The sequence below is a fragment of the Amblyomma americanum genome, chromosome 1, assembly GCF_052857255.1.
Source record: "Amblyomma americanum isolate KBUSLIRL-KWMA chromosome 1, ASM5285725v1, whole genome shotgun sequence".
In the NCBI taxonomy this organism is placed as follows: Eukaryota; Metazoa; Arthropoda; class Arachnida; order Ixodida; family Ixodidae; genus Amblyomma; species Amblyomma americanum.
Genome location: NC_135497.1, coordinates 269798139 through 269817932, shown reverse-complemented (window position 1 = coordinate 269817932; position 19794 = coordinate 269798139). Strand labels below are relative to the sequence as shown.

Sequence of the window (19794 nt, the reverse complement as noted above, 5' to 3'; positions counted from 1 at the left end):
ACCAATCACTTTTTGTTTGGTGATGCTCGGAGTTGGTGCATTTGACTCGACTGCCGGCCGCGTGCTTCGCCATGAGCTCTCCAGGTTCGAAAAGCATTCGGCACTCATTCACTGCAGCGTTCAAGAGGGAGGCAATCATTTACGCCGAAGAAACCAACAACTGCGCGGCGAGCCGCAAGTTCAACGTTTGTGAATGGTTGGTGCGGGAGTGGCAGAAGCAGCGAGACAGAATTTTCGACTGCGACTCCAAGCGAAGAGGTTTTCGCGGGCCGAAGTCGGGACGCTTTCTGGAACTGAAGGTCAAGTTTGCAGCGTATGTCACCGAAATACGTGATCGGTCCTTTCCAGTGACATGCGAAATGATCACGCAACAAGCCTGGGTCTTCGCTGCGGAAGCTGGGATACTCCGAACAGACTTCAAAGCCAGCAGGGCTTGGGCTTCGAAATTTATGAAGTGGGCTAGCTTCTCTCTTCGTCGGCGTACTAGTGTATGCCAGAAGCTGCCTGCTGCTTACGAGGAGAAAGTTCTCGCCTTCCATAGGCACTACCTCAAGCTCCGCGACTCGCGCCGATACCTGCTCGGCCAAATCGGCAATGCGGACCAGACTCCCGTCTACTTCGACATGACGAGCAACACAACAGTGAGTGTGAGGGGAGCTTGCGAGGTTAAGATTCTCACGACAGGAAATGAGAAACTTCGGTTCACTGTTATGCTGTCATGCTTGGCAGATGAAACAAAGCTTCGACCGTACATCGTCTTCAAAAGAAAAACTATGCCACTGGAAATGTTCCCGAAAGGTGTGATTGTGCGAGTGAATCAAAAAGGCTATATGACGGACGACTTAGTTATTGATTGGTACCGTCGGGTGTGGCTTTTGAGGCCAGGGGCATCCCTCAAGGATCGCAATCCGAACCTCCTTGTGCTGGACTCCTTTCGCGGCCACCTCACTGGGAAAGTGAAGGCAGGGCAATGAAAAGAACATACAGATATGCTGGTGATTCCCGGCGGTCTGACGGGGCAGCTGCAGCCGCTAGACTGCATTAGCAAGCCATTCAAGGATTTGCTCCGGCGTGAGTATAACGAGTGGCTGGTGGCAAACGGGCGGGAACTGACTCCAACGGGGTGCGTGAAGAGAGCCTCCCTGGCGGCTGTGTGCCGGTGGGTGATTTCCGCTTGGGCGGCCGTACCACTCGATGTCGTGATGCGGTCATTTAAGAAGTATGGGCTTACCATGGAGGACAATGTGCTGTGGGACCGCAGCGATGACGATGACGACAGCACTACCACTGAAGATGACTCAAATGATGATGAATAGCCCATCTATGCAATAAATTTTCGTTTTTTGAGCACGTCCACTGCTGTTTTTTTTTTCGGACATGCGATTTGGGGGGGTCGACTTACATTCGAGTCAACTTACAATCGTGTAAATACGGCAAGTTTTATATGTAAGGCTTTGGCAGTGGAGGCTTTTATGAGAGTCTGAATTTATTTTTGGTTCATCAGATTGAAATTGTTCACTTGATACTATAGCAATATGATTGTCTAAATTAGACTTTTTTTCTTGCTCTTTTTCTCAATCTTGCTTTTAGGAGGATGAGCAGCTTGTCCATGGATTTGTTGAGCACTTGAAGTCGGCGCAAAATGAGTTTAACCAGAAGGATACGCCTCACATGTTTTGTCCTGGCAGCAATCTCAAAGTGGCTAGTGCTAATGATGACTTGGATGAGAAGTGTGGCATGCAGTTAGTGAAAAGCCAGGGAGTTCAGGTTGGAGGAGTAAACACCTGCAACACCACGGATAGCGAAATCAGCCAAGATGGACTATCGTGTCAGTCATCACATTCTGCAAGTTGTACATCAGGCCACTTGCAGTACTTTGATGGTGACATCTTCAAACCACAGCAGCCTACCTCTACTGATACCAATTTCACAATGGGAACTCCTGTTGGCTGTGAAAGACCACTGGGGCTGGAACAAGGTGAGAGTAATTTTTTTTTTTTTGGTGCACGACTCAAGCATGTAATCAAAGGCCTGTAGTTGTTAAAAAACTTCTCGGTGAAGAAATTTTCTACCCTGTTCTTCTCCCTGCCATCCCCTCTACTGCCTCTTCCCTGAGGAAAGGTCATGGATTTGAACTTGGAATGGTTCACTTGGGCTCTTAAGCTTGTTGGTGTTGCCATAGCCAAGAATGTTGTGCTCATTCTTTGCATTGTCATTGCATTGTCACATTTTTGCATTGCCCTTTGTCATTTCTTGCTATTACAAACAGTATGATGCAATGGTTTGCTATTGTAGACATCTACTTTCTTTGGGAAGATGAAAACACTGCATCTCTTTGTCATTGTATTCAGTGTGCAGAATTTGAGGCATTCCAAACCTTCTCCCATGCAACTGCAGATGATATGAACACATGAGCACTAAGAATGGCCTGCACATTGCCAACGCTGTGATAGTCATACACTATGCACCTACAAGCACTGAGTAGTAGCATGCAGCCATAATTAAATCCCGTTGGCCATAAGTAGATTTGCATGAATGCATTTCCCAGGCTTTAGCGTATGGTTTTGATCTGATGCAAGTTTGATACAAAAATTTTTTGTGACTCTGAGATCGAAAGCCTACCATCTTGTCCCAAATACATAGCACAGTCTTTGAGAAAGGTAACCAGACTGCCCTTACGACTTCTCATGTTGATGTAAGAATTTTCATTACCCAGAGGAGGATAGCGATTGCACAGGTTCATGTTACACAGGTTATCTTTTACGGTCACAGCAGCCTGGTTACATTCACTGGACTGTCATTAATTTGAGGTTGCTGAATTTAAACATCCACTTTATTCGAACTGATGCTTTGGTCCCATCAGTATCAATTGCATTAAAAAGGCTACCTTTAATTCATACTGTGCATAATTCAAACAAATTCTGAGTCCCTCTTGAGTTCAAATTATGGAGTTGACTGTACCTTCTTGGTTACTTACTGTCATGCATGCTTCCGTGAGATGTGTGCCAGCTTCTGTAAGATTCAGCATTAATTTTTACCTTCTTCACAATTTGGCTTAGCTCTTTTTATCTAAAAACTAAATTTTCTGACTTTTTTGCTTAAGGGCTTGCCATTTTTTCTTTATGGGTTTTTTATACAAGACCTTTTTCATGTGACTTCATAGTTTACAAATTTGTTTCAGCAGAATTTGCACCCTCTTCATTATTTGTAACAAGCCAGGCTAAGTGTGCAAAAGTATTTTGGGATCTAGTATTTAGGATTAAAAGCATTTTTTCAGGCCAACAGGCAGCCTCTGTCGGCCTGACTTGTCATTCACCAGCCACATTGTCTTACATCTGCATTTGCTGACAGATTCTTCAGACTCGGGGGGGGGTACCCGGAAAATGGTCCGAATAATTGAATATTCTGAAAAATCTCTAAACTTAAAAAAAAAATTAAACTAATTTTAAAATGCATGTGCCATGCATGAATGCATGTGCCATGCGAAGCAAGAACAGTGCATGGGCAACGTCACTCACAAAGACAGAGCGCTAACTCACAGCATTGCCCATGTGAGCACCTCCGAATGCCTCTCTCCTCTGCCTCCTCCCGCACCTGCTGCTCTGTACCATGGGTGGCATCATCTAAACTGCAGCTGTCCCTTCGTCATGCTTTCAACGCAGTTGCACTCTCTTTGTAGGCTTTCTCGATGGCAGCGGTACCCTAGCAACAAAGAGCGTGCCTTTATCCCAGATGGCAAGGATGGAGAACAAATAGCAAAGCCTTTCCAAGCTAGTCCCTCCAATTCATTCCCGTCAGTGCCCACTGACTCCATTTAAATCCAAGATGGCACCTTTTACGGTGGCAGAGAATGGGTTGGTTGTAACAACGATGCCTGCCAGCATCTATATTGAGCCGAAAAAACGAAATTTTGGTTAAGAGCGATCTCTACAGTATTGCTGGCATCTATTTTAGTTCGAAAAATTGATCTTTTGGACTTCACAGGGTCCGAAATATCAGTCGTGAAAATGTACAGGTTCCTGTGAGGTGCTCGATAGTTCCTTAGCAAAGTCCGAAATATTACGCAAAGTCCAAATTATTGGAGTTCGAAAAATCGATTGGCTACTGTAGTTTATAAAAGTCGAGCAATATTCAGGTAGAACTGGCTTTCTTTCACCTTAACTTTGACAGACTTTACACATCACCACAGCTCGCCAATGAATTCCTTCGTCCACGCGTTTCCCTCATGGGCACAGTCATATCAAGCAGGAAGAACACTCTGCAGGAATTCAAGAAAAGAAAAATGAAGAAAGGCGATGTCATAGCACATTGCTTTTGAGCCTCCTATGTAGCTCTCACCTGATGTGATAAATGTCTGGCGACATTGCTGAGCTCAGCTCGCAACCATTCAATGTAGACGGTGACAAGGAAAGAGCAAGGAGGGAGGACTTCATGACCAGACAAGCCACTTGTCACTGGCAACTATACAGCAAACATGGGGGACTGTTGACAGAGCTGACCAATATAGTGTGGAAATTGCGGGTTTGTAAGGAAATCGGTGAGGTGGTGGCGGAAATTTTTCTTCTGGTTGATTGACATATCGATTGCAAACAGCTTTCTTCTTTGAAAGCTCCAACAAGCTGCACTGGGAGAAAAAGCCGAGCCATCTCCAGTATTGCCGAAGGCTGATAATGCAACTTGATCATCAAATGCCTCAAGGCATCAAAAGGGGCCTTATGTCAGACTGCAGCTGAGAACAGAGGCTTAACGGGGTGCCGCACTTTACTTACTGACTTGAAGGCCTCAGCAGCAAGGAGTAAGCCGTCTGCAGTGTCAAAACAAAAAAAAAAGGTGGCAGAAGGGAGACTATTTTTTTGTAAGACGTGGGAAGGGAAGCCTGGCCTCTACCTAGGAGAGTGCTTCGAGTTGCCACTTTCAAAGAAGTTCCCTTGAAGCCTTAGCTAAGCTGAAAATAAAAAAAACGATTTAAATAAATGCTTCTAACCAAATCGTGACGTGGCACTCTTTCTTTGCGGGGGGCTGGAAGGCTCCAATGAATGCTGACCTGTGCAGTAGTTGGTGGGGAAACTCCGCCTGACTGGAAAGGGCTAAATAACATTCATTAATGTATTTTGTCATTCCAGCCAGATAAGCTCTGCTAACAGGTTGAGACCAATCATTAACTCGTTGGGTGCAGTGCTTGTTGCCAGGTAAAATTTTTTTGTAGCATAATTTTGCATTTGCCTGCAGTCTGTAAAACTAAATCTATCTTTTTATAGTGGAACATCAGTACTAGCACAACTGTGTTAACTCTGAGGTGCGGCTTCCTAGGTGTTCCTTTGTTTTTGAACATTATTTTTTGTATTCTCCCAATTTTTTTTTGTCATCAATATTGTGCCATTCGCATACAAAAAATTGCCCTCCTCATTGACTGAAAATACTTGAATAAATTTTTATTTGTTTGCCCATTTCTCAGAAGATGGATGGGCTTGTTCTCTATTAACTATTACTTTTTTTTTTGTCTTAGTGTTCCAGTATGAACCAACGGAGCTGGTTGTTCGTCTCACACAAATGACTTCAAGTCTTAATGAGAAGTTGGATGAGCAGTTGCAGATGTTGGGCTGTGATGTTCCTCTGCAAGCACCGGAGTTTGGTATGCACCCTTTGTTTCATTTTGTCTTGCTTGTGATGAGCTCGCATACTGCTGTTTGTTCTTATTCATTTCTTTAGTAACCCTTTGCTAGTGCTGAAACATGTCACAGAAAGGTTAAAAGGAAGAACCAGCTTGTTTGTCATCTCAACATGTACACTGCGTCGTGGGCCACCAGTGGGTCACATTATTTTTTTATGCTGTGTGGCCATAATACTGGGATCCAAGATGAAGCTGTGGGACAAGATTTTATAGCGAGGTCCTCCTGCTTTGACGTCACAATAAAATCTGACCCATGGGTTCATTATGTGACTCAGTATTCAAGGCCGCACAGCATGGATAAATGATGTGACCTGCTGGTGACTGTGCAGAGAACGTGTTAAGATTCTCTGGTTTCATGTGAAGTGCCAAAGGAGTTTAATATTGTCACGTAGTGGTGACGGCAGTCGAAGCAGCGATGAAGACGGACAAAAGGTCTTCTAAAAGAAAACTGTTTATTGGGCTGACTTGCACCCAAAATGGACTGAATCACTCGGCGGCGGCGAACCGACAAGTGTGCTCGGTGGTCGTCGAACAGAATGCCCGCCGCTGTCGGCTGTGCTCAATTTAAAGCTGATAGCGAATTTTCGAGATAAAGCGTGCAAAGTTACTAGAACATTCTGGAACAACGTAGAATCAGCACTGCCAGGCTGCGATCAATCGAGATAAATCTAGTCGTTTCTTGCGTCGCAAACAAAGCGATAAAGTTGTGTAGCGGCAGATTTGAAAAATGAACAAACACTGCAAATGTTCGCGGCATTACTCCCCTTTCAAAAAGCATCGACCCGATGCATTAAAACAAATAATGCTACTAGTAAGAGATAAAACTGATCTTGCGAAAATAGAGTATGGAAATGCAGTGTCCCTTAGCGCGCATAATACGGCTTCAGACGGACTACATGGACAACTTCTGGTCATACGCGGCGTCACTGGGATGCAGTCATTGCGTCAGGGATGACTTCATAACCCAGTTCACCTAGTCGACGAAGAACCTTGTACAGGCCGAGATAGCGGCGCAGAAGCTTTTCACTCAATCCACGGCGGCGAATGGGCGTCCAAACCCAGACATGGTCTTCTGGCTTGTATTCCGCGTTGCGTCTTCGGAGGTTGTAGCGCCTAGCATCGGACCGCTGCTGATCTTTGATCCGTAATCGGGCAAGCCTTCGAGCTTCTTCTGCGCGTTGAAGGTAGGCAGCAACTTCGACGTTCTCTTGTTTTGTAACGTTGGGCAGCATGGCGTCTAGCGTGGTCATGGCCTCCCTGCCATGGACGAGCCTAAAAGGCGTCATTTGAGTGGTCTCCTGCACTGCGGTGTTGTAGGCGAAGACGACGTAAGGCAGGATGACATCCCAGGTTTTGTGTTCGGCATCGACATACATGGCGAGCATATCGGTGATGGTTTTTTTCAGGCACTCGGTCAGTCCGTTGGTCTGCTGATGGTATGCAGTTGTTCTCCGGTGGCTGGTTTGGCTGTAACGCAGGATGGCTTGTGTTAGTTCTGCTGTGAATGCTGTTCCTCTGTCCGTGATGAGCACATCGGGGGCGCCGTGTCGAAGAAGAATGCACTCCATGAAAAATTTGGCGACTTCTGCTGCTGTTCCATTCGGTAGGGCTTTCGCCTCGCCGTAGCGGGTCAGGTAGTCGGTCACTATGATGATCCACTTATTCCCAGACGTTGGAAAAGGGCCAAGCAAGTCCATGCCGATCTGCTGAAAGGGCCTTGAGGGAGGTTCAATGGGGTTCAGAAATCCTGCTGGTCGTGTTAGAGGGCTCTTTCGTCGCTGACAATCTCGGCAGGTTTTCACATAATGTGCGACATCGGCAGACAGTTGGGCCCAGTAATATTTGTCTTGAATGCGTCGGAGTGTGCGAGTAAACCCGAGATGTCCAGCTGTCGGCTCGTCGTGTGAAGTGTGTAGAACTTCTTCGCGGAGACAAGCAGGTACAACAAGGAGGTAGGCTGTTTTGCTCGCTGAAAAGTTCTTGTTCACAAGGACCTCATTCTGCACACAGAAGGAAGACAGTCCTCGCTTGAATGAAGTGGGGGGTGAAGAAACCTTGCCTTCTAGGTACTCGATGAGGCATTTTAGGTCGGGGTCCAAGCGTTGCTGCTGAGCATAAGAGCTGGGGCTGATGGGTCCCAAGAAGGCGTCCTCATCGTCATCCGGCGGAGGTGTATCTACAGGGGCTCGTGAGAGGCAATCGGCGAAGACAACGACGTCGTATAAATATACCAGACAAATTTGCCACTTAAGGCCTGCCTGCACTGTATTCATTACTCACTGAAATGTCGCTGGTGCGGAACAGAGACCAAATGGCATCACCTTGAACTCAAACAGCCCATCCGGAGTGATGAATGCTGTCTTCTCGCGATCTCTTTCGTCGACCTCAATTTGCCAGTAGCTGCTCTTGCGGTCCATCGACAAGAAATATTTGGCATTGCAGAGGCGGTCCAGTGTGTTGTCGATGCTGGGGAGGGGGTAGACGTCCTTCTTTGTTATGTTGTTCAAGCGGCGGTAATCAACGCAGAATCGAAGTGCGCCGTCTTTCTTTCTCACTAGAACAACCGGTGCCGCCCATGGGCTGTTTGAAGGCTGGATGACGTCGCGAAGCATTTCTTCAACTCGGTCCCGGATGGCTTGTCGTTCTCGCGGTGACACACGGTAGGGACTTTGACGGAGAGGTCGGACGTGTTGGTTCTTTATAATGCGATGCTTGACAATTGGCGTTTGTCGGACCTTCTTCGATGTCGAAAAACTCGCACTGTAGCTTCGAAGCAGATTGCGGATCTGGTCTTGTCTGTTCCAGGGCAGGGCTGGGTTGATGTCGAAAGTGGGCGCGTTCTCTTGGTCAGGCGAATCTTCTGCAGAGGGGTCGAAAAGGGCGAAGGAGTCTTGTACGTCTGATATTTCGTCGAAGAAAGCAATCGTCATTCCTCTGGTAATGTGCCGGTATTCTTCGCTGAAGTTAGTCAGCAGTACTTCGGCCTGGCCATTGCGGAAATGTGCGATGCCTCTTGCGATGCTGATTCCTTGGTCTAGAAGCAACTGCATGTTCCCCTCAATGATGGCTTCAGCGTTAATGGCTTCGTGGCGCCTACGGTCACGATAACGCTTGAACGGGGTGGGACGCTCACTTCTTCCTCCGGGACACTCAGTGCAACGTGATTTTCCCGAGTTTTCATCGAAGCGATGGCTTCGTCCGTCGAAAGTGTGATCAGCTTGGATCGCAGGTCGATGATCGCCTGATGCACATTAAGGAAATCCATACCCAAGATCACTTCGCGGGAGCATTGCGGTAGCACAACAAAGGTTGCAGGATAGGTATGTCCTTTGACAGTCACTCGCGCTGTGCATCGTCCTGATGGCATAATGAGGTGGCTCCCTGCGGTGCGAGTTTGTGGGCCGTCCCAAGCCATTGTGACTTTTTCCAGCTGCACAGCGAATGTTCCGTTCATCACCGAGTAATCGGCTCCTGTGTCGATTAGGGCGGTAACTTTCTGGCCGTCGATAGTCACTTCTAAGTCAGAGGTCCTGGCTCTTGCATTGCATGTCGCTCTCGGCGTCGGGTCACGGCTTTGTCGCGTATGCGAGTCGCGGGTGGGGCGTGTGGTCGAAGCTTTTCTGGGTGGCGCCATCGTTTTGAAGGCAGTTTGCGTCGTGGTCGGGGTTGTCGTTGTGTGCTGCATCGGTGCAGCGAGTGTCGGTTCTTCATGGGGCATCGCGGATGCATCGGATGCAGCATGGGGCGTGGTCAGTGGAGGATCTTCGGCGTTTCTCTCGTGAGCAACCTCACCTCCAGAGGTTGCTGTCTTTCGTTTCCCCTACGTGGTCTGGGAGACCTTCCTCATACCGCGGCTGCGTAGTTGCGGCGTGGCGATGCAAAGCGCGAGGTTGATGGCTACGGTGAGCGCGAAAAGCAGTTCGGCGTGTGCTCCTCTCGACGCAGGTACTCGTTGATTTCCTGCGGACGTTGGCTGAAGCGTGGTCGTGGGGCATTAACGGAAAATCCTCGAATGCCGATATGCCAGTACGGGCAGTTATGAAGAATATGACCGGCCTCACCGCAATGGAATCACAACGGCCGGTTGTTGGAAGTCCTCCAGGCGTCTCATTTCCTGGGGCTTGAGCGTCGATCGTAGGCTGGGCGGCCGGGGGCAGGGAGGTGGCGTTTGGGAACAAGTTGTTCATGTCGGACAGGATGCAGGGGTTGTCGTTGGGGCTGAGGAGTCCTTACTGCAGCGGCTTAGGTCATGGCCTGGGCTTCTGTGGCCGTCGGGGTGCCAAGTGCCTGTTGCACTTCTTCCCGTACCGCATCCATCAGAGTCGCTGCTTGTGTCTGTGGGGAGGATGGCAGTAATCGGCGTAGCTCCTCTCGAACGATTTCGCGGATAACTTCCCGCAAGTCGTCGCTGGTGGTGGCCGTCGTGTCCGAACGGATTGCACAGGCAGAGGAAGGGCGATTGTACTGCCGAGCTCGGACGTCAAGGGTCTTCTCAATCGTGCAGGCTTTTTGTATGAATTCCTCGAGTGTTTTTGGTGGTTGGTGGACGAGGCTGCCAAAGAGTTGTTCTTTTACGCCGTGCATTAAAAACTGAACTTCCTTTTCCTCAGTCATCTCGGTGTCGGCGCGGCGAAATAGGCGCTTCATCTCCTCGACGTAACCGCGGACGGGCTCATTCGGAAGCTGGATCCTGGACTTGAGGAGTCGTTCGGCTCTTTCTTTCGTCACGACACTGGTGAACACCTTCAATAGCTCTCTCTTGAATAGCTCCCATGTCGTAAGGGACAACTCGTAGTTTTCGTACCACGTACGTGCGGAGCCATCCAATGAGAAAAACACGTGTCCAATTTTTGCCGCATCATTCCACTTGTTGAATGATGCCACGCGCTCAAATTGGACCAACCATTCTTCGGGGTCTTCGCCTGGGGATCCATTGAAAGTTGGCGGCACCCGCGGCGGCTGCAGTATGATCGGTGTCGACATCTTCGGCAAGGTTGCGGTGCTCGTAGCAGCGTCTTTTCGCTGTCTGGTGCGGTCCGGCAGGGTCCCAAACTCAGGCTCCTCTGCCTGGAGATGTTGGCTGGCTCGCTGAGCTTCTGGCTCGTCCTCGGGTGCGAAGCGCTGAGGGCTGGCTTCACGACTTGAAGGGGGTGTCCGGAACATGGAAGGCCACCCAGCACCTCCACCAAGTGTCATGTAGTGGTGACGGCAGTCGAAACAGCGATGAAGATGGACAAAAGGTCTTCTAAAAGAAAACTGTTTATTGGGCTGACTTGCACCCAAAATGGACTGAATTACTCGGCGGCGGCGGCGGCGAACTGACAAGCGTGCTTGGCGGTCGTCGAACAGAATGCCCGCCGCTGTCGGCCGTGCCCAATTTAAAGCTAATAATTTGTAAGCAAATATTTCAGATAATTTTAACACATAAGGCCATTACATGAAGAAGAAGAAGAAGCTAGTCGGCCTTTTGCAGAAGTAGCTTTTCAATATTGGGAGATTCAGCCTACACATGGGGCTGACCTATTTGAAGGGTCTAGGCATGCTCGGCCAAGCTGTGGGTACTGCGCGCTTTGCGCTGGTGCCCAATCTTGCTGTGATTCATAGAGGTCCACTTGTCGGAAAATGTTAACCTTTCTCAGAAATGGGCATCTGTAATTGGGGAATTTGACCTACACATGAAGGTGACCTATTTGCAGGTTCTGGGTAGGCTTGGCCACGCTGTGGGTATTGCTCGTGCTGGTGCCCATTCACACTATGGTTCATGGAGCTCCTGTTGTAAAAAAAAAGTCAGTTCATACAAAATTGGTGCTGCGAGCAAAAATTCGAACTGCACGCCGTATACCTGGCCCGCTCGCACTGGCAGTTGCTTTCCTGGGCGAGTGGTAGGTAGTGTGAGAGTGAACTTTCAGTTTTAGTAATGTCCAAAATGTGCGCTGCACTGGGATCGGCAACTACAAGACTGTTTGCAGGCCAGTTTGTTCAGTGGGGCCACACGGGAGTGGCAGGCATGGAAGTTGTGCCATTTTATTGCCTTTGATTGCCACTTTCCTCCCTGAGACTGCTGGTCGTCATTGTGATTGCATTGTTACGCGGCTGCTGCTTTTAGCGGTGCTCGCGCCGTGATGCCATTCTGCAGGAAGCACATCGAGCCAAAACTACACGAAGGAAATGTTCCGGGAATGTTATTTGCTTGAGACGAATACTCGAGATTTCGAATGTCAAACATTTGGATCAAATCGAATATTGAATACTTCACTATGTAACTTATTTGCACCTGCCTACTGGTTTTACAACAGAGTTCATGTGGGTGATCAAAAAAGAAGCGCAAGTTACTTGTTTAATGTGCATTAAGCATGTAAATACGACTGGTAACTAAAATGCTTCTGATTGCAGAAGCAAATAAGCACAGCATAATGAATCTCATGAAGTGATGGTGGAGGTCTAATGTAAGCAGAACCTGCTTTCTTATATTTTCCTTGCTGCTTCCATTTGTCATTAACATGCATTTTGTTTGAAAGTTCATTTGTTCACTCTTTGAACAGAATGAATGAATGATTAATTGGGACGTCAATGGCACCATGGAAACTAAAGAAAAGGTGACAGTTCTTTCAACAGAAAGCTTAACGAGCATTTCAACCATGTGAATGCACTTTGCGCTTGGATGCACACTACATGTTCTCCTGGCATGATGTTTGCCTTTCTGGGGAACATTGTGTAGCAGTCAGTATTGGTGCAACTCCCTTTGTATGAAACATTGCTCCTTTGTGTTACTGAGATTTGATTCAATATCTTTAAATGGTATCGCATTGTGTGCATATAACTGAACATTTATATACTCCATTTCTCATCTTGTTGGGATCAGATCACTCTTTTGTACTTGTTTTCAGGGGAGCACCATCCTTCCATGGTCACTGAAAGAATTCAACGAATGGTGGCAGCATTTGAAATAGCCAGTAAGCCACAACCCGAAGTGCATGATTGTGCATTTCAGCACATGAGATCGTCTAAGCAATCTTCAGACAAAGGTACAAGGTTTTACTGGAAATGTTTGTTTCGGTTTTGAATGCTGCCATGCTTTAAGTACTGGTCAGTTATACGTTCTTGTGATATCTTGAAAGAATAGTGCACAAGATACACAGTCAAGAACAGACAGGACAATTCAACTCACTGAACTGCTTACTTTGCTAGCCATTTTTGTGAGTTTGCAGGACCATGCATGGACAGGTTTACGTTACCAGCCATGCATTTTGAAGGGCAGGTGGATCAACGCTAAATGAACAGTGCAGTTTAGGTGTTGTCATCCTTGTTTTTTCTAATACACTTGTTCATCACTTGTTTGTCACTTCAATCCTTTTTTCATTCCTTTTGCAATTTTTTGCTCTTAGCTAGTATACAAAGCTAGCGCATTTATGGTGGTTGGTTCAATGTGCACCACCTTGTCTTCTTGTTCATCTTTATTTTGGCCTTTCAGTGCTTTGCATGTCTTTTGATATGCCACTTGTTTCAAATCTTGCCGATGTTGATTATTGGGTTTGCACATCCCAGATCAGTTTATCTTCAATTTGTGGCATATGCATAGTCTGGTCTTGAGCGGTATACTTTGCTGTAGGCATTTTGCATGTATGTGATGGCCCCAAATACTTTTTCTCACCTTTTTGTGGTTTTCGCTCTTGCGGAACTGGAAAGTTGTGCAATGTAATGGAGCTTTGTTAGTCATTTTACTATTTGCTGAGTGCTAGAAACGTATCTCCTATCGGCAATTGAAGTCGTGCTTTTTTCGTGGAGGCTTGTCATACGGAGACCTGTCCGGCAATGATCGGCTGACTGGCTTTGTTGGCATTGCTGTCCTAAATGCCTGTCTCACTGCAGTGTTGCGTTGACATTGTTGTTCGCATAGTGCAATAAGCCGGTCTGACAACAACACTGTTCATATCAAGTGGCTGGTTGTCATCATTGGCATTGGGGCAGCATTGGAGTCGTGTTATCCTAATGTAACAACGCCTTAAATACTTTATGTGATGTAGCAATTTGTCAAAACTGAACAGGTTGCCTGAAGCAGTACTTGAGAGTATTTATAGTATAGTCATATAAGGAAGGAGCATGAAGAGACTGTGTTCTTTTTGTATTTTGAAAGGTTATTTCCATCAGGTTTCTTGAAGGTTCTCAATGTGAACGTTGTAGTTGTTAGTAGTTGGGCTCATGCATGCAGCATGAGGTGTAACTAATGGAATTTAACCCATTTCTAATGAACTGCAGGACACAAAGCTATTTGAGTCATAGTACGCAGTTCACTATATAAAACTTTCGGGGGATGAATTTTGTATAGTAATACTTTATATACTCTAATCTACCCATTGCACATGCATTGCCACTTGACTTGGATTCGCGAAGAGGGCAAGGCCAGGTATGATAGTGATACAGGCTATGATTGCGGCCCGTGAGCGCTTGAACTTGCTCTTGCTCAGGTATTATTAATGAACTCTGTCAACGCCAGTGCTGCTTTTTCTGGTCAGTGCTATTGCAGAGAAGCCATGTGCTGCAGGGAACAATAATACAGTATAGCCTCGTTGCTTCAAAGTCTGTTGGATTGGGGAAAATACTTGAAATACCGTATAAACGCGTGTAAGGGCCGCACCCGTTTTCCAGAAGGAAATATTAGAAAAAAAATAATATCCATGTAAGGGCCGCACCCATACTTTCTACACGACCCATGCCGGAATAGCCTTCGAAATGCACGCGCCATGGCCTTCGCGATCAGCTCCGGCTGCGAGCAACGGCGCGCTTCATCACGGAGGTGATGCATTCGCACAGGAGCTTCCAGGTGCCGCCCACGGATGGCGCCAGAGGCTGCGGCTCATTATCATTGCCAACTTTTTCCTCCGCCGCCAGCTCCCGCTATTCATATCGGCATCAGTATCACCAGCTCTAGCGTTTTGCTGCTGTCAAAGGCACGGGTGTTAGTTGTGGCTTTCTTGTGCTGCCGCGAAGCGTTGTAGTTTTAGCAGTTTTAGCACGATATGGCAAGCACCCTAATAGCTGCACGGCTGGGAGTTTGCTATCGAACACGGCAAGCGTGCGGCGGGCAGGAAATTCAACGTGGCCGAGAGGTGCATCCAACGATGGTGCAACCAAAAAGATGCATTGAGGAACACAAGCTGCAAAAAGCGCGCTTTCCGAAGCAAGCCGTGCAAGTTTCTTGAACTGGAAGAAGAGCCGCTCTGCTAAGTAATGGAAGCGCGGAACAATGCCTACGCGTTGACAGTGGATGTGCTGCGCGAGTTCTTGTGGGATGAGCGTGCACCGGAGCACAGCACCAGCTCGGAGTGGGAATACACCGTGAGTGGCGATTGAACGTAGAATAAATGCCGCTGATTTCCTGATTGGTGCGTTTTTACTTCAAAAAAATTTTTTTTCTCTTAAATTGCGTGCTTGGGCCGCACCCCAAAAATTGGCCCTGAAATCTGGGAAAGAAAGTGCGGCCCTTGCACGCGTTTATACGGTATGCGAGATTTAAAATAACTGCGACGGAAGCAAAACAGAAGCAGCAAGCGTGGACTGTTGGTCGACTGTGCAACACGTAGGAGACATTTTTTTGTTTTGAAGCAGCGTGTGCGTTTTTCTTTTTGAGCACATTGGATCCGTTTTTGATGGTGGCATTATTTAATGTATGCCATGTCCAGTTTGGTGTAAGCAGTGCACTTTACTTCGATAAGTATCTTACAGTAGTGGGTTTTATGCATTGTAGTTTGCTTTATCTTAGTAATTAAGTAGATTCTGTGGCCTGCATTATTTAGGGTACACAAGATTCCAAACCTGACAAGTCTCAGAATTGCAGAGTGTGTTGTTAAATTTATTCGTATAAGTCTAGTGATAATGAGGAGGTGAGGAAAATCGGCTTGCTTCTCTTGGGAAGAAGATGCTTAACTATACTTTTGTCTCAGATGTAGTATGATATCCATGATTTTTTTTCGCAATTCCTTTCAGCACCTGACAGTCAAGTGCATGCACAAGTACAACATGATGCTGCAAAGAAGATACAGCATTTTTTCAGACACTGCATTCGGAATCGCAAAAAGGCATTGGAAAAAGGCCATCACGTAAGCGCATGTTGCGTTTGCTTGAACTACTTTACTTTGCAGTGGTGTTGCTATCACTTTTAGTCAGCTTTAAAGTACTATGTACCTCCCACGGTGGCTCAATGGCTTTGGCATTTAGCTGCTAAGCCTTCGGTTGCGGCATGTAATCCTGGCTATGGCAGCTGCATTTCGATGGAGGCAAGATGCAAGAATAACCACATGTTGTGTTATTTCAGTGCACGTTAAAGTACCCCAAGTGGCCAAAATTAATGAGCGCACATAAATTTTCTCAAAGTTTAAGTATTTTAGGATGGGCATGCATTGCATTCGCATAAAATGAGCTATACACTTGATTGTATAAAAAACTCAGTTTGTTTTGGGTCGATATGCAACCTCAAGAGCAGTCTCTGTTCTGCTGAGAGGCAGAGGAGAGGATATCATTTTGGGTATCTATCTAATGTGCATCTTCATGCGCAGCTTTCCAGCTTGTGCCACTCTGCGGCATCTTACACTCTGTACTCTGGGAAGATATTCATCGTAGCACTCTGCACACAGAATTTTGGTGGCGTGCTGCTTGACAGCAGCCTTGCTTTGTATGACCAGTGCCATTTCTTAACCGAAATTTGCAGTTGTTGGGTAGAGAGACTAAATCTTTAGCACTAAAAGGTATGTTTTAGGCACAAAACAGAAATGAGAGAACACAAAAGTTTGGACCGTGAAGGACTAAACCAACACTGTATATTGCAGCAGGCAAGGATTTGTTCAGAAATTTGGGCTTGCAAATTCCTATACTCGCCTACCACAAACACCACGCATGCACTAGCTAAAATATGTGTGGACTTTTGCAGCTGTAACCTGCTGGCTCGAATTTCATAGGAATGCACTGAATCAAATGGAAGGTGAAAAACCATTCACGAGTCTCATTGATATTTCTTGGTTCATTCGCTAAGTATTGCAGGCAATAAAAATATCCCATGAAGTTACTGTTTTTTATCTGGTTAATGCTTTCCTGGCTAATATGATTTCCTGGAAAGTACATTCAGAGTTTTGTGAAATTCCGATCATATGATACGTTTAGCGACCAGTAGAAGATGCATTAACACACAAGTGAGCCAAGTTGGGGGGGTGGAGGGAGGTGGCACGCGGCTTAAGCAGAAGCAAGGCAGCAGTCAGCTACTAGGACAGCGTGTCAACAATGCATGTTTGAAATGGCGTGAAGCATTCTAAGAGTCGACGATGAGCGAACAAAGCTTAGTGACGTGTGGTTGCTAGAGTGGCTTCCCTGCAGTGCAAAACTAATAGGGCGAAGCATTTTAAATCGAAGGGCAGTGACAGTGAAGAGGTTTTGGCTACTTTTGCCCTTGCTGAACGCTGGGCTGGGTATGTTGAGAAGTTTCCTTCTTGCTAAGAGCAACTCAAATGTGGATAGAAGTCTACCAATACTACTAGAAAAGCTCGTCAGGCTTCACTAACCAAGTGCTGACAGACCTTTTTTTAAAAAGTAACGAGGAGAAGTCTTTAAGAGTGCCTCTGTACTTCATTAGAATTTTTCTCTTAGCTGTTTTAATGATACGTTTTTCCTGGTAATACATTTTTTTTATGAAATGTATCAACGAGGTTCTGTTCTGCTGTACTGTGTTGTGACACATGCCTATCGGAGCTCGACCGACGTTACTATTGGGTAGCATGGCGTCGTCAGCGGGCTGCAGGCATCCGGTAGACCATGGTGACCGAGCAAGGACGAGACGATTTCTAGTGCGAAACTTGCACTGTTTATTTCAAGGTTGGTGAAAGATGAAGAGAAGAGAATAAATTCCCCAAAAGTACATTTAGGAGCCCCTTAAATAAGCTCTCTACAATCGTCGGAGGGATCTTGCTTCCGTCGACGTCACGTGATCGGCACAGAGTCTGATTGGCGGAAAGAAGTCGCGCCTCATTGCGACGAGGCATGGTGAGAGAAGGTCGGGTGAAATTCCTTTCTGCTTGTGGCGTCAGACGCCAACCCTAGCAGGAGAAGTTACGCCTCATTCCGAGGAAGCATGGTGAGAGAAGGTCGGGTGAAATTCCTTTCATCATCATCATCATCATTTATTGGCCCTTAAAGACCCCTGGAAGGGGCAGTACATAAGGGGGGGGACATCGAACACAACAACGTAGGTCACTGTCAAACATTGTCACAATCAGTGATCAGCAGGATATATACAAAACCTTTAAATAAGCGTTAACAAGGTATAAAAACAACAACAGTAAACAGAGGCAAACAGAAGCAGGCAAGAATTTCTCCACTTCATATTTTCAAATAGGATGTCAGCAGCTGCCGGAACTTATATGGATCGCGTTCTATTACAATATGCACGTGGTGCCAGACCCAACCCTGTCAGGAGAACTCGCGCTTCATTTCAACGAAGCATGGTGAGAGGCGGTCGGGTGAAATTCCTTTTTGCACGTGGTGTCAGATATGCCAACCGTAACAACGGATTAGAAGTTACTAAGAATACTACAGAGTCAAAAATGTTTCCAAACCAGGAGTTTTGAGATTTTTACCTTTATTATCACCTTATGTGATTTACTGGGATTTTACATTATCAGATCGCTTATCAGAATTGTTTTATCACTGTTTCATGCTTTTTGCAGTTGGCTTGTTTAAAAATGAAGGTAGTATTGTTCACTTGTTTTGTTTGCTCCACCATTTGTAGATCAGTTAGAATTATTTGCCGTCACAAAAGTACCTTAGTCAAGTGTAATAGCAAATACCACTTCTCTGCTTCTCTGCAATTTCTGCTTAGTAAAGTGCAGTTTTCAAAATTTTTACTGTTTTCATTGTGCGATATTGGCAGATATTGGCATAGGGCGAACTTGGCAGAGCGCCAAGACGTTGTGCACTCAAAGCTAAAGCTTGAACATTCGCATTAGACACTCTTCACTGTCCTGTTTCTAACCTCGCAATAAAAAACGCGCGCCTGACCTTCATGGCCGGTGTTCAGCGTGTTTGCGTTATCTCGCCGCCGGCTAGCACAAAATTGCCGGATCTTGTCAAATTGAACGATGCTAAACACTAGCGGCACGAACACGTCTGACCGCGTGCGTTTGTTTATGACGGAAGGACGGACAGAGATATATGAAATCTCGACCCTTTCAAAAATATGTTGCAAACTATTTTTCTCGCGTAATGAACACTCCCCCCAAACTGATGTCAACTTTTCTGGAAAAACAGTGGGTCCATTACGCGAGTAAATGCGGTAAATACTCGTTAATTTAAGCCCTGTTAATTCGGAAATACAGATAAGTACTGTCGGTACGGCCCCAGCCAATGTCCATGAAAGGCTATGACTTCAGACGGGCGCTACAAATTACATGCGAAAACTTTTTTTTTTTCCTTTGCGAGTGTCATTCACCCTTCCACCCATCAGTCGCCAACAGAACCACGCTGTCAGCTGCGATCATGAGGCCGGCTTTTAGCATCGTTCGCTGCAAAAGGCCCTTGCTGCTATCGCGCCTTCCAATGATTGAATGGCAGTAAAGGCGTTGGCCTGGATCGCCCATGGTACGATAAGGCGAACTTGGTGAAAACGAGGCTTGAGCAACCCAACAAGCGCTGGCACTCTGCCAAGTTCGCCCCCCCCCCCCACGATGGAGCTGTCAAAAGGTCCCTGGGCAGCACCTTGGCGCACTGCCAAGAAATGCGTTGTGGACCGTGACAGTGTGACAGTGCGAAACGAAATGGAGGGAAGCATTAACGACCCACCGTGACAGTGCGAAACAAAATGGAGGGAAGCATTAACGACTGAATCTTTTTTTTCTTTCAAATTCTTGGGCAAAAATTGGGGGTGGGCGGGTTCCTTATGCGACCGGGTTCGTAATGGGAGTAAATACGGTACCGTAATGCAAATGGTTCTTGTCAGTTTTTTTGAGGCCATTCGATAATTCGATAATTCGAACATCGGATAATTCGAACTTTTTCCTGGTCCCGTGAAGTTCGAATTAATGAGCTTTTACTGTATTCTGCAGCAGCTCAAAATCCTCAGGAGCTTCATGGTGTGTGCAGTT

The 19794-nt window shown here is 46.5% G+C and overlaps 1 protein-coding gene across 4 annotated transcripts in view; it reads left to right on the top strand.

The window, feature by feature from the left end:
• The window catches only part of LOC144115064 (uncharacterized), a 159817-nt gene that overhangs the window by 43984 nt on the left and 96039 nt on the right, over positions 1–19794 (top strand). For all 4 annotated transcript variants that reach the window (XM_077649199.1, XM_077649201.1, XM_077649200.1 and 1 more), the window contains exons 13-16: positions 1591–1978; positions 5507–5632; positions 12559–12696; positions 15656–15768. In XM_077649199.1, coding sequence (XP_077505325.1) covers positions 1591–1978; positions 5507–5632; positions 12559–12696; positions 15656–15768 — 765 coding nt within the window. The remainder of the gene's footprint in view (positions 1–1590; positions 1979–5506; positions 5633–12558; positions 12697–15655; positions 15769–19794) is intronic.